The 27,897-nt window shown below is 50.0% G+C and overlaps 1 protein-coding gene and 1 long non-coding RNA gene across 5 annotated transcripts in view; one reads left to right on the top strand and one right to left on the bottom strand.

Moving 5' to 3' along the window:
* Positions 1–1,830: 1,830 nt before the first annotated feature.
* Positions 1,831–6,393, bottom strand: LOC112482424. 2 transcript variants are annotated; one of them, XR_003047305.1, is made up of 2 exons: positions 5,638–6,393; positions 1,831–2,466 (listed from the first exon to the last, which is right to left on the bottom strand). It is a non-coding gene; the product is annotated as an uncharacterized LOC112482424 (long non-coding RNA). The 2 variants fall into 2 exon arrangements; XR_003047306.1 differs by having other exon boundaries at positions 1,831–2,463.
* A 100-nt stretch (positions 6,394–6,493) lies between these two features.
* ACTN1 (actinin alpha 1) overlaps positions 6,494–27,897 on the top strand; it is a 90,704-nt gene continuing 69,300 nt past the window's right edge. For 2 of the 3 annotated variants that reach the window (XM_006915151.2, XM_006915153.3), the window contains exon 1: positions 6,499–6,904. In XM_006915151.2, the coding sequence (XP_006915213.1) occupies positions 6,800–6,904 (105 nt within the window). In that variant the 5' untranslated portion in view covers positions 6,499–6,799. Of the gene's footprint in view, positions 6,905–27,897 lie in introns of all 3 variants that reach the window. The other variant, XM_006915152.2, reaches the window with a different exon arrangement.

Below are 27,897 nucleotides of genomic sequence, written 5' to 3'. Positions count from 1 at the left end.
GAGACCATATAGGGACAGTAGGAGAGAAAATGTGGACAAACGATGACAATAAAGCAGAGAATTCTATCTTAATTATAAATGGTGTGCTATAGGAGTATGGGGGGAAGCGATTGCTGTGGGGACTGGGAACAAAACTGAGGTCTATGGCCTTCTGAGCTAGAGACCCAAGAAACCATAGTGATTGTCTCTCCCTCTTTCCAGCGTTGTACAAATACTGCTGCCTGAGGTCTTAGGAAGAGCCTGTAGGGAGACTATTCCCATTAGGCTATAAGGTTAGAGGTTAAGGCGCAACGAAGGAAATCCCCAGATCTCTGGGCTGCGATGTCCATTGTGCCTTTAGTTTCCAGAATCTTGCAGATCCTGCTTGTTTGTGTTTCCCCGCAAAGACCTGCGTGGGCACTTTCACATAGTAAGGTAAGAAAAAGGACCTTATGAGCATTGAGGTGGCCTTCTGCATGCCGGCACTGGGCTGGCACTTTACATTCTTTACATCATTATACAGCAGTCCAATTCATTTCTATTTCTTCAGACTGTGCATGTCGGTAACTACCTGTGGGGTGGAGAAATTCTAGGGGAGGAAGCCCATGGTTTGGTCCAGCAAGATGAGGAGGTATGGGAGGACCGGGGCTCTTCTTTGGGTCTCCTTGCATTCTGCCTGGCCTAGAGAAGGTGCTCGATAAGTACTCCCAGAACTCATAGACGTAATAATTCCTCGTTCTTTCCCAGGGAAGTTGGTCACCCATTCCAGAAGTAGGTTCTTTTAACAGCAAAGCACCTGTGGCTTTCTGGGTGACTCATCTCACCCAGCCTGGAGTGCTGGTAATGGATTGGGCTAGAGTCTCTGAGCTGCTGCTGATGAGTCAGGAATTCTCCATTTTTTTTGAACAGCTTTCAGAGAAAGGCCCGGCTGGTGGAAGGGTCTTTAGTGTTCTCTTTCCTGTCACTGACCTGAACAAACTGCTTGAGTCTCCGTTAACACTCACTGGCCAGTAGAATGGCAAAAACTGCCAACAATCTTAGTTCCTTGAGAAACTCAAAGGATGGATAAAAAAAAGGGCAACAAAAGCTGATCCTCTGGGAAGAAAGGAATCAGGATTGTTCCCAGAGCAATCCTCCCATTTTCCCTCAGGATTGTACCTCACTCTGCTTTAGCAGCCCACATGATCCCAGGGAATTTTTTTTTTTTTTAATGTGTTTTTCTTAAACTTTTTTTAATTGAAAAAGTCATATAAACTAGACCTGCTCCAGCTTCCCACTAAAGCAAACCAAACAGCCTCCCCAAACAATTGTTCATGGAATATCTGTCGAGCATCTGACATCTGTTCTAAGAGGGGGAGACCTACATCTGTCTTGTCTGTTTGTGCATCTTTACTCTCCAGCATGGTGCTGGGCATAGGACAGTTGCTTGATAAATATTTGTTGAATTAATTAAATTTGGGGAAATTAATAAAGCACCCATGCCATCATCCCTTTTCTCAAGCAGCTAATAAATTGAGAATCAGTTGCTATCAGAATCAATGGCAATAAGAATGGAAGTTATTTATTTGAATGATCAATGAGTATATGAAAATATTAAACCTTTCAAAAGAGGCCACTATTCACCTATCTTAATGGCTAAAATTTAAAAAAAAAAATTATGGGGTGGTGGAGAATGTAGAGCAACCGAAATTCTTATACCCTGTTGCTTGGAGAGTAAATTGTTACAGCCAGTTTGAAAAACTGTTTGGCAATATCTACTGAAGTGAAACATATCTACCATATGACACAACAATTCTATTCCTAGGTGTATACTCAAGAGAGATGAATACATATGTTCACTAAAATCACGCATAAAAATGTTTATGGCAGCTTTATTTGTAGTAGCTTCAAACTGGAAACAATGCAAATCCCTACCCATAGGAGAGTGGATAAATTACTTACGATATATGTATCGATGGACTACTACAGAGGGAAAAACAAACAAAAAAATTAGCTACTAATACCAAATCTCATAGATATTAAATTGAGCAAAAAATCCAGAAATCGAAGTGTATATATTGTATAATTCCATTTGTATAAAGTTCAAAAATAACTAAAAATAATCATTGGTGATAAGAAGTCAGAATACGGGTTTCCTATGTGGCGTGGGAGTACAGATTAGGAAGGGGCATGAGAAAACCTGAGGTGCTAGAAATGTTTTCTATGGGTGTAGGCATGTGTAAAATTTCCCCGAGCTTTATGCTTAAGATTAGTGCACTTGATTCATGCATTTTACTGTGTTACTCCAATTTAAAAGACTGATGGATGTTATAAATATGCATACATGTTGGCATCCCTAAAAAATCAACAATTTAGTAACTCTGTTTTCTTTACAGAAGATGGTATTAAATAGGACAGTGTTGCCAGGGGGATGGCCATCAGTGAGTCCTGGATCGAAAGATTAGTCAATTCATCACCTTGGGTCCATGTCTCAGTGTCTCCTCCCTACTGAGAAGATAAGATCATCAGTTATTGTTTCAACCCACTCTCTCACCCACTTCCCGTACACTAATGGACATCCTCATGCATCCTTACTTTCCCTCCACTCTCTCAGAACATAAGGTTTTTCCTCTTCTTATTGATCCATCTTTTAGCCTGTGTCCTTGAACTCACCTGGGCCTGTCTCTGCAAGAACTTTGTGCCATCCGTCAACTTTCTTTAGCTTACATTTTCAATCCTTTCTGCTCAACTGAATCCTTCCTCTCTGACTACAAACAACTCAAGTTTCTCCTATTCTTAAAAATAATTCCTCCTTTGGCTCTAGTTCCCCTCTAGCTACTGCCCAATATTTTTTTCCTTTCTGTGTTCACTGTCTTCATTTAAAGCACCAAGGAATTTTCAGCTGTTACATCCAAAGAACACCTTTTAGGCCTTACTTTCCAGACTTTTCTGATGTATCTGATGTTGCTGATTCCTCTCACTTTGAAACTTCCATTCTTTGGCTTTCGTGACACCACATGGTCTAGGCTTTCCATGTTCCACTGACCATTTCCTGTCTTTCTCAGGGGTTTTGGTTCTTTACACTCCCTTTCTAAGTGATGCTTTTCCAGGTTCTTCCCTTGCTCAGCTCCACTTAGGCATTATTCATGGATGGTCTCATGGTGGTAATGACCACCTATAAGCAGGTAACTCTCAAATCTTTGTTTCCTGAGGTGAGGATTACTCAGTAAACTGCTTGCTGTACAGCTGAATCTGGATAGTCTCAGAGCACTTCAAGTCAGATTCCACTCCCAAAACTGAAATTCTTTATCTCAATTGGTTGTACTTCCTCCGCTTACCAGAAGTTCAAACTAGAAACCATGGTTAAAGCAGGAGTTCTCAACCTCGGCACTATTGGTATTTTGGGCTGGATCATTCTTTGTTGTGGGGAGACTGTCCTGTCCATTGTAGGATGTTCAGCAGCATCCCTGGTCTCTAGCCACTGGATGCCAATGGTAGTAACCTATCAACTGTGACAACCAAAAACGTCTCCACACATTGCCAAATATCCCCCGGGAGGAGGCTGTCAAACTAATTTAGGGTTGAGAACCACTGGGGTAATAGCATGGGTTTAGGAGTCACATTATCTGTGTAACTTTGAACTAGTAAGCTACCTCTTGGAGACTTACTTGGTTTTCTCTGTAAGATGGAGGCAATTCTCACCTCGTATGTGGAGCTTAAACAGGATAATATAGGTGAAGTGCATGGTCTGTTCCATATTGGACTTTGGTTGAGAGCAACGGATTCCGCTTTCTCATCCTTCCACCCAAACTCCTAGGCCTCTTAAGTTTTATCTCCTAATTATTTCTATCCACTCTTCTCCATTTGCTATAGACTCAATGTTCATGTCCTTCTTGAATTTATATGTTGAAATCCTAACCCCTGATGTGATGGTATTAAGAGAGTGATTACGTCATGGGAGCAGAGCCCTCATGAATGGGATTAGTGTCCTTTTAGAAGAGACTCCAGAGAGCTTCCTACCCCTTCTACCACAGGAGGACACAGTGAGAAGCTGGCCATCTGTGAACGAGGAAACAGGCTCTCACCAGACACTGAATCTGCTCTTGGACTTCCCAGCCTCAAGAACTATAAGAAATAAATGTTTATTGTTCACTAACCTTTTTGGCCTGCTGATCTGAGGTGGAGCTGAGGCAGTGATGCTAGCACTGGGGAGCGGCTGCAAATAGAGATGAAGCTTTGCTCGCTAGCCTGCCAGCCGCTCACCTCCTGCTGTGTGGCCCGGTTCCTAACAGGCCACTGACTGGTACCGTCCGCAGCCTGGGGTTTGGGGACCCTTGGTTTAAGTCACCCAGTCTATGGTATTTTGTTATTGTAGCCCAAATGGACTAAGACCCCATTTCTATCTGGATTATTGCAACAGCTTTGCAATTGATTGTCCCAGTTTCTAGCCAGCCTTGTTCCCCTCACACGGCACACAAGGCCTTCATGGTCTGGCCGCTTCCCACCTCTTCAGTCCCATCTCTTGCTCCTCCCAGCCTTGAATTTCTAGTCTAGCCACACCGAAATGCTAGGCATTCCTTTTACACCAAGCAGTTTCCTGCCCCCATGTATTAACTCACACTGTTTCTTCTGCCTGGGATAACTTCCCACACTCTTTATCTGGCTGACTCTTGTTCTTAAAGGCTCACTTGAATTTTACTTCCAAAAAATTATACCTGGAGATTCCTTTCCCATGTTGGGTTGAATGCTTCTCCTTTGTGCCCTCAGTCCCCTGGGCATATCTATCTCATTACATCTCATTGCAGAATATTTCTGTTTCTGTACCTGTCTCTGCTGGGCTGCATGGGGGCAGACATTGCTTTCTCATCTCTATATACATAATATCTAGCACATCCCCTGACACGCAGACGGTGCTCGGGAAATATTTATTGAGTGAATGAATGGATATAGTACCATCATTACCCTTTATGTTAGGTTTAGAGCCATAGTTTAGAAATGGTTATAAAATAGTCCATAAATCTGCTGTCTCTGTGGCTCAGAAGCAGTGCTTCCTCAGCCAGGGACTTGTGGTGGTCACAGGGCTGACTGGGAGCACTTGCATAAGCGTGTGAGGTCTACTAATGATGCACAGAATGACACCACCGTGGATATCTGCTTACAACAGCAGCAGCTGGCTCTTCTGAGAGTCAGAGCCACTACCTTCACCTTTTCCATCTGTGGCCTTTCAAGTATCCTAATTCACGGCCCTTCCTGTCAGTGAACTTTTCCCTTCAGCTCCTTCACTTACCTCTGGACTCCCACACTTGCCTTTTTGCAGTCGACTCAGCCATCCCACAGGGCCAAATATAAATTAAGCACTACTATGTGCATAAGCTATTGGAGGTCTACTTACAGCTGTTCTTCAGTCTCAGGATCCCTCAGGGGAGCCCACCAGGTTGTGAGGCCTGCCTCTTCTAGGTGTCTATCACTCCTGGGGAAGGTGTTTAGACCCTCTTACTAACTAGGTCTGAGGAAGGAAGCCCAGACAGGCACTAAGAAGTTGGAGGTTTTTAGTCAATCTTGCCCTCCTTCCTCCTCCAATAATAATAAACCTTGTCGGCATAAGGTTAAGGGTATGACCTGTGGAACCTGCTAAATCCCTTTCCAAGCTCAACTCCTTGAACCGCACTGTCTCCTCACCTGTCAGGTGTGTGTAATGAGCGGAGCGGGGAGGCGTGGAGTAGGTAGATCACTCAGGGCCCCCTCTCCCAGTTTTCAGGATGCTGCCCGGGTGTGTCTGAGGGTAGGTCCAACCCCGCCAGCCCGCGGGGACCCGCAGGTGATCCCGGGAAGCTGGGCGTCGTAGCCACCACGTGGGAAGCCCCACAACGGAGCAGTCCCCAGAGCCCGAGGTCTGGCCAAAAAAGACACTGCGGCGAGGCGGGAAAGCTCTGTGGCCTCAGAGCGCTGATGGCTGGTAAGAAACCTGGCTCCTGGAGGACAGGGGTTGGCCAGTAGATGCTGGCGGGGCTGAGGCGGTGAGGGCGGTGGACTCAGGAAATTCCCAGGAAATTCCTTTCCATTCCCGCATTCCCCGCCCCTTTCCTTGGGTACCGGCCTCTTCGAACCCTGGGAAAGAGAAAATGAAATATTTTTCGGATTTCCTCGCGTCCCTTCTCCTGCCCCTGGCCGCCTGGTACCGGAGCGCTTTTGGGAGAGCAATGAAGCCGGCGCGCAGGAGTTCGGGGCCTTCCCGCGGGCGGGGAGCGTGTCCAATCCCCGGCGGCTCCTGGGGTTGCGGAGCGCGCTGCCACTCGGTCCCTGAGCTCGGGGAGGCGTCCCCCGGCTCGGTCCCGTTCAGCTTAAGCTGGTGTCACATGAGCCGCGAGGGAGTGGGAACCCGGGGAGTGGGCGGAGGCGCGCGCGCTGGGAGGGGGCCGCCCAGTCCACCTATATGCGCCGCGGCCCGGCTGACGGATGCCAGGAATTCCCAATGAGAGGCGATGGGGGGAAGTTTGGGCAACTCGACCTGGCCAATGGAGAACCTCGGGAGGGCTCTGCCCCTTCCCCCCGCCCCCGCCGCCTGGCTCCCGCAGCGCTAGTGTGTCCGCCCCGCTCAGTGTGCGTGGAGATTAGGTCCGAGCGCCCGCCCCGAGGCAGGCAGTTCGCGAGCTCAAGCCGCCGCCGCCGCCAGCAGCCACCTTCGCAAGCAGCGCCGCGGCGGAACCGGGCGCAGGGGAACTAGCCCGGCCCCGCCAGTCCAACCCAGCCCAGCCCGACTCCCTCCCCACGCCGAGGCAGCCGCTGCCGCCAGGAGAGAAGGTGGAGGAAGAAATCCAGCCCCTAGCACGCGCGCACCATCATGGACCATTATGATTCCCAGCAAACCAACGACTACATGCAGCCCGAAGAGGACTGGGATCGAGACCTGCTACTGGACCCGGCCTGGGAGAAGCAGCAGAGAAAGGTCAGCAGCCATCCCAGCCCGCCGCAGACCCCCATTCCGGCCAGCTCGGCCTGCTGCTCTAGCTGCTCGGGACTCGGAACGGGTTCCAGGCGCGCACAAGCGGGGGCGGGGGATGCGCGGCCGCTGCTAGGTGGGGTGTTGGGTTACAGGCGCGGGGCGGAAGGCGGAGCGCCCCTGCTCTGGAGCCCGCGAACGTGCAGCCTGAGGGCGGGGAGGTGGGGCAGCCGGCGGGCAGGTCTTCTTGGGGCCGGTGATCCAGGCCACCCGGCTGCTGCCGCACCGTCCCCGCGTGGGCAGGGCGCGGGGGCGGTGCTCCTGAGGTTGTGACTGAACCCCAGGCTCCGTGGCTGCTGCTCGGGATCGATTTTCCCTTCCCTTCTCCGCCCCCTGGCCGCCTCTCCAGATGGCGTGCGGTGGCAGCGCCCTTCCTGGTCGCCCTGGGCTAGGTACCTGGAGGGGCAAGCTGCATAGGACTGCGCCTCCCAGCCCGCACACCAAGGGAAAAGCGGGCGCCGGAGGGGTTGGCAGTCGCCTCTGGGTCAGCCTGGAGGTGGACCTGCTAGAATGGGGTTTGGGCCGAGAAAACCCAGGGATATATGCAGGCTCCCCAGCGGGCCGTGTGGGGGCGGGGTCAGGACAGCAAAGCGTTTTATTGATTAACTCAGGTTGGTAGCTGCAAGCGGAGGTGGGAATGCGTCTACGTCCTGCCCTTCTGACCCCCTACTCATTCCTGGGAGAAGGCGAATTTGGGCAACTTGATCTGAGTTGAGAGGCTTCAGGGCAGGGGATTGTCTCCGTGGGTATTTGGGGTCACTCATTGGGGATCCCTGCTTAGCCACCAAGCCGCGTCCCAGGCTCCGTGTACCGGGTGCTCACTCCGCCACCGGCAATGGGACTCCGGCACAGTGGCCGGTGGCAGGAAGAGGTCAGAAACCACTCTTTTGGTGGGGGGAGGGCGCCCCAACCCTGCCTTTGCTTCCTGCCTGCGCGGTGAGCTCTTGCCCCAGGCGGCCACGTACCCTGAACACCCCCTCTGCCTCCTCCCCCGCTGCCCGCTCCCATCCGGTCCCTCCTCGTTTCATCCCTCCTCGCCCTCCCCACCCCGGGCTGATCTGGGAATGGGGGGGGAACAGGATGGCGCGCGTCCCTCTGGATAGTGCGGTTAGGGCTGGGCTTGAGGGAGAACGCTCATGTCCAAAAATGGTAACATTCATTCCCTTTTTTAAACTTAAAAGCGGGCGGGAGGGGGGGGGAGTTTAGGGAGCCGACTGAAGTTTTTTTCAGCCAAAGGCATCCTGTATTAGCTCACTCAGGAATCCTAAGCCCTTTTACTCACTTCATCAGACAAGCAGAGGTAATTTAAAACACACGCACAAAGAGCTTCCTTAAAGCCTGGCGACCTGAGACCCAGGCCAGTTTCTGCTGGGCCCAGCCCTATACCACGACATTGAAAGGTCTCCCGGCTTTGAGCTGACTTCTTTGAAATGCGGCAGTTGCTTAAACACCCCTCTTCCTCTTCCTGTGGGCCCCCCTCTTGAAGAGCTGGGGGAGAGCTGTGACAGACCCCCCACTCGCCCACTTATTTCCTGAGACAATTGGGCTGTTGGAGTGAGAGTGGAGAGGGTAATTGAGATATTCCGCTGGGGACAAGGCAGAGGGACTCTTTTTAAAATTTCAGGGTGAAGCCTTCTTGAGAATAGATTTTGAATTGGACAAGAGCAGTGGGATTAGGGTGGTGGATGTCTTGGCATCTTCCATGCGGAGTACTGAGCACTTACTGTGTGCCCGGGAAGGGTTAGAGTGACAGGACTGTCCAAGAATTAGGAATTAGGCCCGTCTAAGAAATGTGGGAGGACTAGGTTCCTGGGGGGCAGAAAGTCCTATCTCCGCAGCACGGAGCACTGGACCTGTACATAGTATTCAGTATTCTCAAGTGAATGAATGAATGTTAAATGTAGTTAGGCAGAAAAATGATAGTCTCTCTCTTCATATATATTCATAAAGCTCTGGTCTGGGTGGTGTGGGTGTGCACCAGGCCTCTGGGGAGACAGGTGGGAACAGGGTCATTTGGGAAATTTGGTAATCCACAGGGCAAACCCAACAGTTCTAAGAGCTGGCATTGGCTGATATGTGCCAGGCATTGTTCTGATCTTGTCACATATATTGTTTCAGTTGTTACTCCCAACAACTCTGTGAACTAGGCACACAAGAGGATGAGGAAATGAGGGGCAGAGGGGGAAGTAACCAGCCCAGAGTCCCGGGCTGGTGTGTGCTGAGGCTGGGATGCAGCCATGTTTGGGGTACGCAGCTTCCCCTCACTTGTCCCTTGTTGGTGAGGGAGGCAGGAAAGCTGGGCCAAGGCCTGGCATCCAGAACCTGCCAGGATCTCTGGACCAAGGGGAGCCAATACCTGCTTTGGTGGGGTTGGTGGAGGGGATGGTGATACACGTCACAGTCTGCTGGCCTGACTCTGAAAATCTGGTCTAAAGTTTTTTTTTTTTCTGTCACGAATTCTCTGTTACCATGCATGGCCCTCAGTTTCCTCATTTATAAATTTTACCTAGTTCTCAGCAGGACATAAAGATGTAGTATTACCTGTGGAGCATCAGACTTAGAGTAACTCATTACTTTTGATGCCCTCCCTGCCAACCCTGGGAGGCAAAAATTGAGTGAGACCAGAGCTGACAAATGGACAGTCTGACCATTCCAGGTGGAGGCAGGAGAGTGAGTAGGGGGAAGGAGGAGGACACAGTGCAGTGGGATGGGTACAAAGGCCACTGGGTGGGAGGCAGAAGATCCTGTTTTTAGCCCTGGTACAAACAACTATTTGTGAGAGCTGGGCAGTCATTTCACTTATCTGAGCTTTTATTAGATCATTCAACAAATACTTTTGGAGCACCTGCTCTTTGCCAGGCATGGTTTGAGGGGCTGGGGATAGAGCTCTGGACAAGACAGATGAGGTGTCTGTTCTTGTGACATCTCCATTCTGTTTTCTCCTCTCTAAAGGGGCTGTATTCCTGCCCTGCTACCCCGCCCCCCACCAGGGCTCTTACAGGGATCAGATTAAATGATGTGGTAGGAAGCACTTCCCTGGTGAATGGTGATGTCTGATGCAGCTGTAGGTAGAAGTCTGTGCAGGTAGAAGGCATGACTCAAGAGTCTGCAGTGGGTTGGCCTTGGCTTGTCCCTTTTTCAAAGAATGCTTCAGTGCAGAGTTCACCAGGCTGGGCTCCCTGGCTCCAGACACAAAATGCAGTGGATTAGAGGAGTTAACTGGTTTTCGCAGTCTTCCTGACCTTCGAGGCTGAGCTCCAAAGCCACCTTTCCTAGGGGCAGCAGGTCTGAACGCCCATCTTTCTGGGTTGACCAGAGTGCCCAGTTTATTCCCTTATGTGGATCTTGCTCATGCCTTTATGTGTACGTGTGTGTGGGTATCAGATGGGCTAGAGAGACATCGATTTTGAGTAGTATCCTGCCTCATCACTTTCAGGCTCGTGACTTTGGGCAAGTTACTTAACCTCTGTCAGCCTTCCATTCCTTACTTATAAAAAGGAGTTAAGAACCCCCTCACATACACACACTCTGCTGGGTTGACGGGAGAAGATATGTAAAATGGCAGCTCTGCTGTTAAATTTTATTCTTTCTCCTTAAATTCTGGAGGCTCTGGTTTAATGTGTATTTTCACAGGTGGCTGCCCTGATTTTTTTTTTTTTTTTTTCCCATATAAGAGCTTAATCAATATTTGTTGAGCTAATGGATGTTGAAACAGAGAGGTGGCCCAGGCAGGTGTAAGAATGTGGTTGTAACTAGGCCCAGATCCTAATTCTGTACCCATGTCAAGCCCGGTTGTCATGCCCGGTTGCAGGAAGAGAAGCTGCCTTGTTTACACTTGCTTCTGGCCTGTGTGACCATTACAGGACCTATCCAAGGCCACCGATCAGGGTAGAGGATTGCTGTGAATGGAGTGGAAAGGACACCTGCCTGCTCTGAAGGTTAGGAGTCTGAAAACCAGTTTTACCTGGCAGAAACAAAACCTGTGAGAGGAGAGCTTTGGCTCTAGTGTCCATCCTCATGCCCCTGTCCTGACTCCTGCCTGCTTCACCCCATGCCAGTGTCCGTGGGCGTAGGACCCAGCCTCTCCTCTCCTCTGCTGAATCCCTAGTGCCTAGCACAGAGTCAGGCCTCTTGTAGGAGGTGAAGGAATAATTGAATAAATGGTGTCATGCATGGCTCCCAACTCAGGGCTGGGGGTGGAGATAGGGAAGAAATGCTTCACATTCCAGCTAAACCACCCCATCCCGGGGCTTTATCTGGCTCCAGCGTCTGCAGATCGGCATGCGCTGGGCATACTGGGTTCAAGTCTCTGCCCCTCCACTGATCAGCTCTGTGATCTGGGGGGAGTCACTGACCTGCTCTTTACCTGATGATACCAATGGAGAAATGGAGATTATAATCATTCCTGCCTGATATAGTTGAGTGGAGGTTTAAACCAAGTAATGTACATGGAGAATTTAGCATAGCACCTAGCAGATAGCGAGTACTCAATAAATGTTAACAGTTTTGAGGAACCAGAGTTTCTATGGCCTTTGAGATGCGCTGTGAGATAGATGTAGTATATAAGCCTATCTTTGAAGGAGCCAAGGTTGCCTGGGAATGTATGAGAGTTGTGTTGTTCTTGACCTCTGACTCTGAAGTCAGCTCTGGCTCATTCAGTGTCACTTGACCTCTCTGACTTCTCAGTCCTTTCACCTATACAATAATGTGAAGTCCTTGTTCACCTTTTTCCTACTGCCTGGGTATCCAGAATGAAGAGATGTATGTTAAAGTGCTTGTCAGATTGTAATAGGACAGGTAAAATGACCTCAAAATATGAATTTCGTCTGAAAGAGACAACTTAGGGCTGTCTTCAGACCCTACTGTTAAATAGCAGGTCCCCCCACACCTCCCAGCACTTACCCGGCCCTGCTTTGCTCCCAGACCTGTTACAGTTGCTTCCTCTACAAAGCCTGTCCTTTGTGGCTGCGCTGGGAACAGGTGTCCCACTGGATGGCAAAATGATTGACAAAGCCTGAAGGAGAGAATAGACAGGGGCCTGAAACATCACAGCTGTGGAGGCCAGCTGGCCTGGACCAGGCAGGTGGGCTGCTTCTGGCTGCTACCTAGGCCGCCCTAAGACAGACAGGTGTGAGAAGGCCCGGAGTGCACTGAGATCCAGGCTTTTCAGTTTTGAAGAATGATGGGACCTTGAGGGGCTGTTGGGGTCACTGGAGATGGGTTTGTAGGAGTAAGAGGCTAACGGGCTCTTCTTGAGGAATCCTTGGTCATCGGTCTTTTCAAATGGAAAAGGAAGAAACTCATTTCCTGAAGTCTCACTCCTCAAGGTGGAGCTGGAGCTATGCCCAGTGGGTGGGGGCGGGAGAAGGCCCTGACCCCTGGGACTTTCCTTGTGGGGCAGTTCTGAGTGTGAGGAGGTCAGACCAAATGGGCCTCTTGTAGTTCGGGGTTTGTGGTTGGGATTTGGGCTTCCTATTTCCATCTTCTTGAGGAAGGTCTGGGGCTGGGCACCTGGTCAGTGGTCACAAACCATAAACCTGGTGTGAGGATTTGTCACACAAGACCTAGTGCCTCCTGTAGGTCTGGAGCCTAGGTGGGGCAGTTCCAGCCTGAAACGACCTAGTAACAGACCTGTTACTGTGTGTCTGTAGGGACGAGCAGGTGCTCTGCTCCTCCACCTTCTAGTCCCTTATAGGGTAAGAACATTGATAGTTTCTCTTTGTGGAGTCTATCAATGAACACTGATTGAACCCCTCCGAGGTATCAGATGCTACACCTATGTGGGGTCATGGGAATCATGGTTTGGGTGGAGCGGGAACCAGAAAGACAGCAAAGCATACCCGGCTGTGCCAATAATGGCCAGAAACGTGACTAAGATAAATGCCGAGGTCACTGCAAGGCAGGAGCCAGCACTATGACCTGTGGTGGTGGAGAAGCTGAAGGACTGGTGGCATTTGAGCTTCATCTCCAAGGATAGACAGGACTCGAAGGTTCTGCTGGGAAGCCTCCCCTCTCCCTGGCAGCTAGGCTTTAGGCGGGTGTGTGTGTGTGTGTGTGAGAGAGAGAGAGAGAGAGAGACAGAGAGAGAGAGACAGAGAGACAGAGACAGAGACAGAGAGACAGAGAGACAGAGAGAAGGAGGGTAGGACAGGAGGGGAGAAAGGAGAAGACTGGAAGGGCAGAGCAGGGGCAACGGTACGTCATCCTTGCAAGGCCTGCAAGCTGCTGTGGGTCGGGGAACACCCCTCTTATTCTCACTAGTCCTTTCCCATTCTCTTTGTCCCTCTCAGAGCTGACCTCTCACCTTTCTGAAAGGCCCGGCTGTTTGTACAGCTCACAGGTTGGGCCCTGGAGCCCTACACCTCTGTGCATCTCAGCCCTTTAATCCCACATGAGCTGCTTCCATGTGTGTAACCCTCCCAGTTTTCCTGGGACCTTGTGTGTGGCCGAGGGGCTGTGATGTGAGGGCACCTTCGTCACTGGCCCTGCCGCTGTCAAGTCTACTGTGTAAACACAGCCTATATCTCTGCAGAAGGGCCCCTGAGCTGGGCTGAGTTACTCACCAAGGACGCTAGAGCAGTCCTGGAGCCCAGCAGCTCCCCAGTGAGGTCATGGCCGAGAGGCCGTGGACAGAGGAAACCCCCTTAGCCTGCTTTCTTAGTCCTGGCCAGACGGTCACCCCATTCGGACTCATGATTCATTCCAGAGTTCTGTCTCCATTCGCTGAGGTGCCAGCATCCTAAGTACTGATTGTCCATACCTGGCCCAGACTGAGGCCAGGAGTATTGGGGGTGCGAGACTAAGCAAACCAAGGCTTAGAGCCACCCTGGAAGCCCACCTTCCTCTTAACACGTGTCTGATATTTCTCACTGGTTCTCAGGCTGAGCATTGAGCCCCAGACTCCATCCTTCTCGGCAGGTAGGGGGTAAACATAAAGAGAGGGCTGGTCAGGCGCTCTCTGCCCTGTCCCACCTGCTCTCCCCCATCATGTCCTGCCTGGGGATTATCCAGCAGGATCTCGACATGCAGGGCACCATGAGTGCAGTGTTGTGATGCATGAGACCCAAAGCCAGGTCAGCAGCAGTCATGGCCCCAACCTGCCCCTTCCGTGTGCCCATTCAGCCACCCCAAATAGCGCCATTGTTGCAGAGAGGATGGGCGGGAGAGGCAAGGCCTTAGTCCAACTCCAGCTGATTTGCAGACGAATCAGCAAAAACCCTGACGGTCTCTGGTAGCCTGGGCAGGGTCATTTTCACAGGCCAGAGCCAAGAGCAGGACTGGATTTTTTTTTAAGTAAAAAAAAAAAAAAAAATTTCTTCTAATAATCATAGCTGCTCACTCTTTCTGAACACGTGCTAAGTGTCAGGCACTGTCCTGAGAACTCTGTATGCATTTGACACATCCAGTCCTGTGAGGTGGGTACTCCTGTTACCCCATTTCACGGATGAGAGAACTGGCTCAGAGAAGCCACCTAACTCTTCCAGATTTACACAGCGAGCCAGAGGTGGAGCTGGGGTCTGGAGTTTGCCTTCTCACCACTTTGCTCTGCAGCTTATAAAAGAAATGCTCGCGTATCTAGGAACATTTAACGAAAGGCAGACAGACATACAAAACAAAACTCAGTGATGAGAATGTTCTGGAATTAGATAGCTGTGATGGTTGGCAACCTTGGTAATACACTAAAAATCATTGCATTGTATGCTTTAAATGGGTGACTTTTATGATATAATAATTACCTCAATTAAAAAACCCTTGGAAAATGATAAGTAATATAAAGAAGAAAATGACAATTGCCTGTCATCCCACCTCCCAGAGTTAAGCACCTGCACAGGAGTTTCTGATGCTCTCTGCCATCTGCATCCCTCTCCCTCTCCTTCGTGTGTCCCCCTTTCTCTCTCCCTCACTATTTACACAAAGGTCAGGGATCTGGGTTCATGGTGAGTGAGTGGAAGAAGAGGAGAGGAGAATAATCAAGAAGAGCAGCTTTTATAAAAAGCATGATGTGGTCTTTTTCCTGGAAACTGCTTAAGAATAGATCACAGATAAGCACAGACCAACAGAAGGATGAGGTGGGAGAAGAGGGGGTGGACTTCCTCATTTCCTCACTGGACCTCTGTCCATAAACCCTGTTGGCCTGGGATTGCTTCTCACCTTCTGCCACCCCCAGGGTGGGGGCCTGAGGCCTGGGGAGGAGAGGGGTGGGCCAGGGTCCTCCCCTAGTAGGCAGCTGTACCACTCTTGGGTTGCCTAGCAATAATGGGAAAAGGTGACTTAGCCCACTTTAGAGGCGAGAGGAGAATAACAGGCAACCAGGGATGGAAATTGGGAATAGATGCAGAGGATGCTGTTACCCTGGAAACTGCCTGCTTGGTCCTTGGCTACAGCAGGCTACTTTTGGGCTGGAATTAGCTTTTCATTGAGGGGTCGTGGGGTCCTCTCCAGGCCTATCACCCACAGGGTTGAGTGTGGGGCACAGAGAAACCAGTCTTGCACATAGCCTTTGTGTTTGCTGTGTTCTGTCAGCAGCCTCTTTAACATTCACAACAACCTTGTAAGGTATGTGGGATGATTATACTTGATAGATGAAGATCCTGAGCTTAGAGATATAAAATGACAGGCTCACAACTGCACAGTGAGGAAGGGCTGGGGATGCAGGTGCTGGCACCCTTGGTCTTTAACGGGAACCTTTTGTTTTGATTTAAAGCATTTTACAAGTCCAAGATCTGGAAGGTGATGTAAATACTATTTACTTCCTGGGAAGGGAAGAGAAGATGAGAGAAGGAAAGCTGGAAAGGAGAGTTATCTGTTTTATATCAAACAACCAACCAGCCAGTATTAAGAATGTCTCGGTTCCCCAAATAAGTAAAAAGACTAATAGTTCACACTGATTGACGCTTGCATGGTTTGGATTACCTCAGGCTGTCAAATAACCCTTTGAGGAAGGGACTGTTATTTTCCTTGTTTTACAGACAGGGAAATTGAGGTTCAGAGAGGTTAAGTAACTTGCCCAAGATTGACCAGCTAGTAAGCCAGGTGGGGAATGAAGCCAGATGGATTGACCTGGGAACTTATCTATTAACCAGCACACACACACCCTTTGCTATTCTGGAGTTTATGTTTTAATTGAGAAACAAGGCTTATATAAATGAAATAAAAAGGAACAACTCAAGATGGTGCATAATCAAGTGCTCATTATGTGATTCATGATTTTCAACATTTGCGCTTTCACATGTGGTTTTCTTTCCATTAATCATGATGAGCCAGCTTGTGAGGTCCCATCTCCATTTCACAGACAGGGTGCGTTAGGCTCAGAGGAGCTAAGAGTGTCTCCCACTGCCTGAATGGGTAGACTTGGTTTGGAATCCAGGTCTTTGACTGGAGAGTCTCTGGCTCAATGGGTGGGCAGAGACTTTTCTGAAGTTCTTTTTCCCCGGTTGAAAAGGTGAGGAGGGTTCTAGTCCTATCTCTCCACACTTTCAGTAGAAGGAGTAACTGTCAGGAATAAACTCAGGTCTCCTGAACCTGGAGAGCCACTCCCTGTCCCAGGTGGCCTTCCTAGAGCTGACCCCTGCTTTTGGGTACTGGGGTCCCTGCTTTAAGATTCAGCCGTGTCCCCCCTCTGCTACTTGGGCTCTTTCAGTGTCACCTGCTCCTGTTGGTCCTCCCCACTCCCTGTTTTTTTTGTCACCAGGGGAATCTAAGAGACTTTGAACCAGGTAGCTGAGGCTCAATGTTTATTTTGGTTGTAAAAGCCTGTGCATGTGAGACCCAAAGGTAGAGGTTCTTGTGGAAGCCATGAGACTGTTAAGAAAGTTGGTGAGGGAAAGTTTGGGGGCTTAGGTTGTGGTGAGCGGTTTTGGCTTTAAGCCCTGTGGGCCAAGCCAGAGGGAGGACATGCCCTTCCTGATTCCCAGCTTTGAACCTTGGTGCCCAGGGTCTATGTCTAAGGCCCCAAATGGTTCAGCTGAGGGCAGAGCAGCAATCACGGTGGGGGCGGGGAGGGGGCGCTTTCTGACAAGCTGCCTCCTCTGCCTCCTCTGCCTTCAGGGGGTGGTCACAAGTCTGTGAGATCAGGCCAGGCCTTTCAGGGGAGCATGTTTATGGGCCTGAAGATTCATTTTTAAAAAGCCATCTGTAATACTGATGGGCAGAGAATGGAGTGGTGCTCAGCTCTATTTTCAAGTTATCTGTAGGTGACATGACACCAGGGGAGGGAATGTCAAGGTGAGTGGCCTCTTTCAGTGAGGTCTGCTAATGGAACTTGGCCTTCCATCTGGGAAGACAGGCAGCAAGCCTTCCTTGTGGGTGGGAGAGGGCGCGATAAGTCAGACTCTATCTTTTCTCATGTCCCATGTAGAAATGGCTACATGGGACAGCCTGTAATTTGGGGATGGAGAGAGAAGCGGGGCTCTTATTTCTTCTAAGTTCCAACACCTGGACACAGGATCCCTACCGACCCCAGTGTGAGGGCCTGGGGGGCGGGAAGTAGGGGAGGGGAAGGGCAGCACCTTTTGCCAAGGTCCCACTAGCCCTGCCTTGACCTCTGTGTCTGTCTGTGAGTGAGTGTGGGCTGTGTATCAGTGGGCATGTGTATCAGTGGGCGTATATGTGTGCGCGCCCATGTGTGTGTGTCTCTCTGAATAGGTCCTCTGTTGTTTTTGGCCACTGCCTTGACTTTTGGCACAGGAGTGTTGCCCTTTCAAACGCCGCAGACATCCTCCAGATAATACATAATGGCCCTTTCCAGTGCAGTTCCCGATATTTTGGAAAAGCCTTTCTTTCCAGGAACCCAGCGTGCTTTTGCAGACTTGGCCCTGGGAGTTGGAGAAGGCGGCTCATGAATCCTGCTTTCCCGGAGGAGGGGAAGTGGGGGCCAGACCCCGGTTTCCTGCCCTTCGTCCCATGGCTGGAACTGTTTGGAGTGATCTTCACATCCATGAAACCCTGAAACCTGTCTTTAGAAACGCGGATCATTTTCCAAACTTAAGCCCCAATAAAAGCCACTTATTATTTATTTTTTTTTAAATTAAGCAATAGTAGATTGACAAGTTCATTGTACTTCTAAGTTGTAGTTAACTTTTTTAAAAAATGAATGCCACAGTGGCGTCTCTGTTCAGTGGGCTGTTTGGCAGAGACAGTGAGGCCACAGTGGGGTCCAGGGGAGCCTGGTTGAGAGACCTGCCCCCATTCCCTTTCCGCAGAAGCTGCTGGTTCGGGAGAAGGCCCAGCTTAGGTCCACTTGTGGCCCAGGGCCTATATCTGGGAATATGGAGCTGAGTGTGCAGCCTCTCTCCCCGCAGCATGGACTAACCTGGAATTGTGCTATGGGCTGGGCAGGTTTCTAAGTGTTCTACAGATATTAATTCATTTAATCCTCACAACACCCTTATGAGATGGTTTAGCTGGAGGTAAGGAAGTTTGGAAAGGCCTGCCAGGGCTCAGGTGGTTATAGCCATTATTTCTAGATTTTCTGCTCTTGAGTCCAGTTCACAAAGACCATAAACATTATAGAGCTGGGGCCCTGGCAGTCTCCCCAGTCCCATTCCCTCCTCTCAGTGGAATGAACTGCTATCCAGCTTGGTGTTTTCACTCATAAATGTGCATCTATATAGTTCCTGCTTGTGTAGTTGTCTTTTTTTTTTCGTGCCTGTTTAAAATTTATGTAAATGATACCATTTCCAGCATCTCACTGTGCACCCTGCCTTGTGTGCTCACACCTCTCCCATGCCCTGGAGCTGTCGAGACAGACTCAGCATCCCATTTCGTGGATGAGATCACAGAGGTCTGGAGGGGTTGGAGGACTTGAGGGACTTGCCCAGGTCACACAGCTGTTTACAGGTGGCAGGTGGGACTAGAAGCCCGACTTCCTGCCTCTGTGGGTGGTGCTCTGTGTTGGAGTTCAAAGGCTGGTATTTGATGAGGGAGGACAGGAGAAGTCAGTCTTAGTTTCTTCTTTCCTCCCATGTGTGTGTTTTTTTTGGGGGGGGCGGGGCGCACCTGGCTCTCCTCCCCTCCGCTGCCCTCTTTTCCTGAAGCTCTGAGAATCAGGTTCTCAGGGACTCACACCATCTTTTCTCCTTCCAGGGTAGCAGCTGTGCTTTTATTGCTCCTTGATGAAGCAAATATGCAATGACAGAAAGCTGCTGCGAATGTATTTGGGAATGCTTCTAAATGAATTTCTATTTCACGTCTCACAGTGGCATTTTGTAGCATTTGTAAGTTAGTCGTTCTCAGCACGTAGAGTTTTGGAAGAGGCCAGAGGTGGGGGAGGCACAGCTGAGCCCCTCTTGGCTGGACCCCAGGGCCAGCCAGTAGAATTCCAGTTATGTCTCCTTGTCCCTGCTTGGTTTTGTGGCTCTGGCCTTTTCTTCTTTCTCCCCTGGCTCTGGGCCACTCAGCCCTTGCCTTGCTCACTTAGCGCCTGGGTAGAGGATGAGCTGGAGGGAGCTGGAAGGGATAGACGTGTTGGCAGCCTCTTGGCAGCCTCATCACACTTGCTTTGGCCACTGTTGTGAAACTCTTGGCTCTGAGGACATCTGGAGGATTCTCAGGGGATGTCATTGATTTATGACTGACTTGGGCTCCTTGGATGATTGAAGGTGGGTTTATGGGATCTCCAGGGCCTCCTGGTCTGTTATCCAGGACGCCTGGAGGCTGTACCACTGGAATCCAGACACACTCATGCCACCTCAACCCAGAGCCCCGAAACCTAGAAGGATGGGGATGGCTTGTGGAGTAGGACAGTGGTTCTCAACCTTGAAGGTGCATCAGAATCACCTGGAGGGCTTGTTAAAACACAGATTGTGGGGCCCCATCACCAGTTTGTCATTCAGGAGGTCTGGGGTGGGGCCTGAGAATTTCCAGTTTTGACAAGTGAGAGGGCACTTCAGAGTTACTCGAAGAGGAGGGACATACAGGTGGGGTGAAGAATTGGGGCTGTTTTTTGCAACTACTGGAGAAGTCTTGAGCCAGACTATGACGTGGCTGATTTGTTTTACCTTGTACCTGCTTTCCTTTCCTCCCAAATAAGTAGAAGCCGTATTCTTTCTCTACTGGGGAGGCTTAGACCTGGGGAGGAGATGTGCTTCTACACCCCAAGCAAAGGTAACTCCTCAGGAGCCTCCTGCTGGCACATAGTAGGTGCTCATTAAATATTGGATGTGATGAACAGTGATAGTGCCTTTGATGGGGCTGCGGCAGCCAGTCCAGCAGAAGACGTCTGGCAGATGCTAAGGTGCCGTGTGGCACCGTCTGAGTTACCCAGGCCACACCGGTGACGGGGTTGAGTCCAGAACCTAGAGCAGGGCCCGGGCTGGTTCCTTGGCCTCAGCGGTGTGCTCTGCGGTCAGGAGGAGGCCCAAAGCCAAGGAAGCTGGCCTTATGCCTAGGACGGGGTCCAAGCCTGCCACACCATTCAGCACCCGCTTCCTCTGGGTGTCCGATTGCTGGGTGGCAGAGCCAGCACAGGCCCCCCGGCTCCCTTTTAGCCAGTACAGCTGTGTTTTTTCCTCTTTGGGCCCAAAGCCCACTTCGGATTCCTCTCCCGAGGTAGTGACTATGCTGACATGTCCCTCTGTTCCCTGTCTTATTGCATTTGGCTAGGGCCCCAACTTCAGAAAATCTTAGGGAGTTTCTGGTCGTCTTGTGCGGGTTCAGGGCCTCAAAGGAACTAAAACCTGGGTCTTGGTTTTCCTTCTCCTTCCAGTCCCAGTGCTGAAGGTTCTCTGGAGTGTGGGACATCAACAGCCTCATGTCTTTAGCCACAGCATCCGGGGATGTGGAACCAGACAGAACCTCTGGACCCTCCAGCTCTCCAGTACGCGGGGTCCAGCGGGACCTTGTTCCACCTGCCTTCTTCTTCCTTTCTGTTGAGACCTTGCGGGGTGGCATTTAGGAGAGGAGGAGGTGTGGAGAGACCTTTTTTTTTGGTAGTATTAGGCCCCAATACTGCTTGAGAGGACCCTGTCCTGTTCCTTGGGAACAAGGAGAACAATTGTGCGTTATATGCCAGGAAGACCTGGGGTCATTTCTTAGAGGTACCCATGGCTACTGTGATGCTGGACAAGACACACCTGATCCTTACCTAGGCAATGAGGGGGCTGGGTGGTAGGATGGTGGTAGTTGCTCTGTTGCAGGTGTCTTACTTGGGTTATTGCATGGAGATGAACTCTAGGGTCTGGGGCAACACCAACTTTCTGCATTTCTGTCCTTTTGGGCAGGAGAGTTGCTCAGCAGAGTCAAGCACTTCTTGAGGTGACCTTGGGCTTCCCAGCCTGTCTTTGAAGCTAACCATTCTGCTAACACAGTTTCTTATCTTTTGGCCTCTTCCGTGTCCTCAGCTTTCAGGAATGTATTACTGCCATCCAGGGAGGGTGTGGGTGGGCCAGGTAAATGCGCTTCCCTTATGGACCCAGAAGTGCTCTGTGTCTGGGCCTCGCTCTCTTACTCTGGAAATACCTGCTGGGGTGTGGCCAAGTGGGGAGCCAGGTCCCTGGGGAGGGGAGAGTGGAGAAGGCCTTGTTTGGGGTTTGTGAAGGTCCCTGAACTCTGTCTTCCAGCCTGATAGCTCCAGGTGTGTCTGGGGGCAAGGAGGGTGCATGGGGGTAGCTCAGGAGGAGTGGGGAGAGCCTCTCTGTCCACTGCAAGGAGGACCGTTTATAGTTGGTTCTGTGTGTAGGCTTGGCTGCCCACAGGCTTGGTACGAGGGAGGCGGCCTGCCTGTGGGCTCAGTGGGCAGGAGAAACTCGAGCCAGAGCCAGGGAGCAAGGATTTCATCCTGGAATCTACCAAGGGACTGGTGTCAATAGGCAGCCTTGCCTTTTCACTTTGTTTACTCTCAGAATCCAGCTCTATTCCTTCTCTCGTAGCAGTCTGTAGAAATCAAATCATAGAATGTCTGAGCCAGAAGGGACCTATACTGTCACCTGACCATCTCCTCATAGATGAAGAGACTGAGGTCCATAGTGGTGATATGACTTGTCCAAGGGCTCTCTGCATGAGTTCATTCCTTGTGGGGCTGGTTTTGGTAAGGACCCCTTATTCTAGGCACATGAAAACTATCTTCAGAAGTCATCCTTGTGGGTGGGCCTCAGAACACCTGTTGACAGACAGGCAGGGTGAACCTCTGTGCTCCGAAGGCAGATGAAGCTGCTGGGGTCCTGGCTAGTCTGTGGGTGAACAAGTTTAGGTGAATTTCATACATGTTGGAGGTAGTGATGGATAGGTGGGCCCTCTGCATGACTGCGCTCGAATTCAGATGTTCCTGGGACTGGCTCCTGATTTTGCAATTGAGGAGGGGAGAAGAATGAGCCAGAGGGGCAAGTGGTCCTGGTTCTGATCTTAACAACTGACACTACCACACACTCAGCTCTGTCCTAAGTCCATTATCAACGAACCGTCATAACCACCTTATGAAGTATAAGGTATATATCACATTTTCATTTCCACTTTACAGAGAAGTTGAGGATTATTGAGATTAAATAATTTGCCCCAGTCCCCTCAGCTCTCAAGTGGGAATGTGGCCTGTGAACCCAGGGCTGCCTGGCCAGAGCCCACACTCCTAGCCACTGCCCTGGCCGCCTCCTCTCATCAGGACACTCCTGCTCGGCAGTGAGTCAGCCCTGACTAGACAAGAGAAGCTCCTCACTAGAGATGGAGCTGGGTCTCCATCCTTCTCAGGCCCCAAATAGCTGTCTCCTGACACGTTCCTGCACATTCCTGAGGAACCAGGAAGTGCTCATCTCTCTGGTCCCTGATGCTGCAGGTCCCAGAGCTGCGTTGAGCACTGGAAGTGGGGCTGGCTCAGGGCCACACCGGGGCTTTTTATTCCCCTTCCATACTTCTTTTTGCCCTCTTCCTTTCTTCTTGTCTTCCTTCCTTCCCTCTTGCTTGGCAGTGGCGCCCCAGGCCCTGGCCACCCCTGAGGATGGTCTTGGGGCGAGCCTCTGCTGGGCCTTACCTCTGAAGAGGGGTGGCTTTCCTCCACTTCCTGGGAGCGCAGGGGCGCAGGGGCTCTGGCCTTGCCTTGGCTGGGGGCACTTCTTGGCTGTGTCAAGGTTGGGCTGCTCCTGTGTCTGTAGAGATGCTCCAGGCCTCCAGTCTCTGACATGGTCACGGTAGTGTTTCTTCCGCTTTGTTGCAGGCTCTGCACTGGTAGTTTCACATACATACTCTGATCTTGTCCCCATAACAAGGTGGGAGGTGTTAGCCCCATTTACAGGTGAGGGAGTCACACCCTGAGAAGTTGAAGAATGTGCCGAGTATATGGCTGACTGACATTCCACACCAAGTCTATGGGGCTAAAGCGCCTGCACCGCCCCCACCCCCAACACCCAGAGTGAGCAGAAAGTGGCGGCCTGCTCAAAAAAACAAAACAAAAAACAAAACAAAAAACGAAAAAAAGCCCTGAAAAACATAAAAATTAAACTCCCAAGCAACAACAACGAAACACTTTTCTCTGCCTGGCTGCGGCATCCTGGTGAGCTGGCTGGAGTGCTGCTGCTGGCCTCCGCGGTGAGAAGAGGCAGATGGGCAGCATTTACAGGCTTGTGGGCACCTCTTACCCATAAGGATGGGGCTGGGGCATTGCTCAGAACAGCTCAGGCCGTAGAACACATAAATGCAAGGACAGCTGGAAGCCAGTCCGAGCCTGTCCCTGAATCTGGCCATGCCTCTGTGATTAATTCTTTTCAAAGAATTTCAGTGCTCATCATTACCTGGGCCCATCAACGGGCTATGGGAGCCTGGTGAATGTAATAATAATAATAATAATAATACTCCTCTAAGAGCTATACTCACTAGCTCTTCTAATGCTGTGTGCCTGGCACTATTCTTAGCTTTTTACATCTAAGCACTGGGACAAGAACTTTCTATGTACTAACCATATAATCCTCACAACAACCCCATGAGGTGGCATTAGTATCCCCATTTTATAGATGGGAAAACAGGCCCAGAGAGGTTTAGTAATTGGCCCAAGGTCTTTCCTACAGCTAGTGAGTGGCAGAGCTAGGATTTGAATCCAAGGATTTCCAGACAATAAGACCCTGATTTCCATGAGGCCAGGGGCCTCCATATGACTTTTATTTCTATCTGCAAAGCTGGCCTAGAACCTGATGCCGAGTGGACTCTAGGAAAAGTTGTAATGATGGAATGAAGGGCATTTGGATCCTGCCCTTTGAGGGGACGTTGTCTTTAAGTTGCAGAGAACTGGCATGGCTTCTGTGGATGTGACATTAGCTACAGCCCTGAGGCCCACCTTTTGCTTCCTGCAACCACCTACTGAGTCGGGGGACGCCCCTGTGTATGGGGAGACTTCAGGTGTAGGCGGAGTAGCCAGGGCTGGGGAAACAAGCCCAGGAGACGCAGTGCCCACCCCTCATTAGCTATTCATTCCTTTAGGGTGATGGTCAGCACGGCTCAAGTGCCATTAGGTGTTTCATTTCCAGGGAGAGATAAGATAGCAAATAATTTAGAATTTAATCAAGTTATCAATTCATGGGGATGGATTGTTTCTTATTTTTGTCTTTATACACGATGCTTGGCATGTGGTAGGCACTTAAGCAATGTTTGTTGCATAAATGAATGAATTTAAAAAATACTCATTATGGAAAATGCAAGCGCAGGAGTAGAGAATAGTGTAATGAATCCCCATGTACCATTACCCAGCTTCAGCAATTAGCAGCAGAACCTGCCTGCCACATTTAGCCATCTGGGTTATTTTACAGGGAGATTAGTGCGCTAGTATGAACTACTAGGCACTTCTCAAGTGAAAAAAGACAAGTGGACATGAAATGATACTATAGTCCTAAAAAAAACTCGCCTTCGTATCACTACTATGCCAGGCACATTGCAGGGCTCATCTGAAGGTTTGAACTGACTGTGCTCCATACCTGGCCAGGTGGCATTGCACTTCTGCCCCAGGGTGAGAGGAATGTTTCTGAAGAATGAGGTCAACAGACACATGAAATGCTCAAAATTATACACTGGGCAGAAGGCACTGCAGCCAGTGATAGTTCATCCATTCAATCACATTTACTGTGGATCGTTTTTTAAAAAAATGACATTTCAAACATAAGAACAAGTATAGAGCATAGTAAAACACATACCCATGCGCCTGCCACCCAGATTTAATATATATCAAGCACTTGCTCTTTCTAGATCAGGACCAGTGCACGCTCCTGGCCTCTGAAGAGGCCAGTGGTTGAGAGACCCATGAACTGGCATTTCCCTGTCATATTCAGAGATGTCATATCCTGTATAGTGAAGGGAGCCCAAGGAAGGCCCCCATTCACCTTTGGGGGAGACAGGTAAGACTTCTTGGAGGAGGTGATAATGTAAGTTAAAAATTTGAATCTAGAAGATGTAAGAGTGAGTCAGGCAAGGGGTTTGGTGGTGAAGGATGGGGGAGGTGGCCCAGGCAAAGAGTGACCAAAGGCATGAAATGGTGAGTGTCAAATTCTGGGAAGGGGGAGGAGCAAGAGATGAGTGCGAAGGAGTGGGCAGGGAGCAGCTGGAAAGAAAGGCCTGGGGGTGGGTGACAGTGAGTATAGGGTGAGTCAGTGGAGGGACAAGCTCTGGCCATCTTCAGGCTTGTCCTGAGTCCTGCTCAGCACTCAGCCAATTGAACAGGACACCTCAAATTGAGAGGATGAGAGACTAGTGTAATCCTCCGGAGTGGGTGGGAAGGTGGGCACTGTGTCAGAGGCATGTTGAAGGAACCTGGTTGTTTGGAGAAGGCTCAGGCTGTCCTCTGGAAGAAGGGCTGTGCTGGACTTGCCGTGTGGTAGGCCCACAGGGGAGAAGTGAGACTTGATGGGAATTGGGTGGAGGTGGAGTCAGGCTTAGAGTTTTTCATAGTCAGACTTTCCAAAGAAGGACTGAACTCTTAGGTCATGAGTTTCCTGGTCTTCCCCCCACCTCTCCTCCCCCATATTGGACCTTTTATTAATATATAACATCCTTTGTCTCTTAATAACTTTTTAAAAAATATATTTTAAATTTTTCAATTACAGTTGACATATAATATGTTCGTTTTAGGTGTACAACGTAGTATTTTGTTTAGACATTTACATAACTTAAGAAGATGAGTTTCCTGGTCTTGGATGGGTTTAGGTAGACTCAAGGTATTAAGGCAGGTGAAGCGGGGAGGTATTGGAGAGCTCTACCTTGCCTGGACTTCAAGGCCTCTCCTCAGTCTGTGTTCTGAGGGTTGAGGCTGGGGGAGGGTGGGTTAAGTGACCCGTGGGCATAGGCAAATGGCGCTCCAAAGAAGGTGGCTGTGGAGGAGGTGCTGGCACGTTGCCGTGGGAACCATCTCAGCTGTGGGTTTCTTTTGGAGGATGCTCTGGAAGGGAATGAGCTCACTCCACCTGCGAGGTGATGAGTCAGCCTGCTTCTGAAGTCCTCCTTGCTCTCCAGGGCCGTGCAGGGAGTTGAGCGGCTGATCTTGCCCCTGCCCCTCCTCAGGCCATTGGTACTTCTTTGCCCAATGTGCACTGTTGTCATCAGATGGCGGCAGTAGAGGCAGCCACCAGCCATTAAGCCTCTAGTCCAATTGGCCAAACCCTGGCCCTCAGCAGGGCTCATATAGATAGGCACCAACTACACCTGTGCTGGGCCTGGGGCTTGCAGCCCTGTGAGCTGGACGGCCACTGAGAATGTGATTTCAGGTGTGCTGAGGGTTTTGAAGGAGAAGGACGCAGGCTGTTGGTGAGTATCTGTCAGTCAGGTATAGGGGTAGTTTCTGGGGCTGGATGAGGAAAGCTTTCTGGAGGGAGTGGCATTTGATCTGACATGGAAGGCTGAGAGGTTACTCCTTTGCCAGTCAAATCCTAGGTATTTGGAGGTCTGGAGTCATGCATGGCTCATGGCCTCTGTCCCCCCACCCTCATCCCTACCCCAGCTTTGTGTCCAGGTGTCTGGTTTTGTTCTTGTGGAGGGAGCGCTCAGAACATGTCCACTGACTGAAGCGGTTGGCAAGAATCTCAAACAGCTGTGATTTCAGGGGACCAGCCATCTCCCCTAGACCTTAAAAAAATGCAGGCCATCGCTCACTGGAGCCAGTACCTAAGGATCCAACTGGGGGCTTGTAGCCTGTCCCCTCCCTCCTAGTGTGGCAGCCTGGGTGGATGACATTGGAAAGGCCAGGTAACTCTGCTTTTCCAGCTTCTGCTTGCCTACCTGCTTCACCCACATGGGCCTCTCTTTTCCATTTGAGAAGGTAAATAACTTGAGGTGGGGGGGAAATGACCATTTTAACCCTTTCACCTAAACACAACTACTCGTATTTTCAGAAACTTATTTTTGTTTTTATCCTCAGGCCTGCATTATTTTGATAGTAGTAGTCAAAGTGTATATACAATGCAGTTCTGCTTTTTTATTTTCCCACTTGGCATTTTATTGAAGACATTCTTTCTTTTCTAGCCACACAGCCTTTATATTCCTTCCCGGGAGAAAGCGAGATCCAAGTATAGAGATCGTTTCATGAATATGTATTTATTTGTACTTCCCTGCCTCTTTCCAAAAAAACATTTGATGAGAACGCATTGAAAGGCTCATGTGTAACAGAGTTTTCAATTAAAGTTAGAGAATCTGGAGCTTTGTCAGGGTAGGGTTGAGGTAATCCAGAAAACAATATTAAAAGAAGTTTTTGTAAGTCAGCACTGACCCTAGTTCTGAGCTTCCTGGCAGCCAGAACAAAAAAGAGAAATTAGAATTATCTTAGATTTATTTCCTAATAAAAGGAAACATATCAGTTCATGGGAAGGGGACACTTTTTGTAAGTACTGAGCGCCGAGGCCTTTTCTGTTTTAGGAGAGCAGTGAAGTGGATGATGCTGTCAGTATTAGTTTCGTGGAACCCACGGAGACATTTTCTGTATAATGGTTCTAAAATCAATCCCCAGTAGAGCCAAAGGCATGGAGTTAAATCACACTTGTGTA

Source organism: Pteropus alecto, unplaced genomic scaffold (assembly GCF_000325575.1).
Source record: "Pteropus alecto unplaced genomic scaffold, ASM32557v1 scaffold276, whole genome shotgun sequence".
In the NCBI taxonomy this organism is placed as follows: Eukaryota; Metazoa; Chordata; class Mammalia; order Chiroptera; family Pteropodidae; genus Pteropus; species Pteropus alecto.
This window is presented reverse-complemented; position numbering and strand designations above follow the sequence as displayed.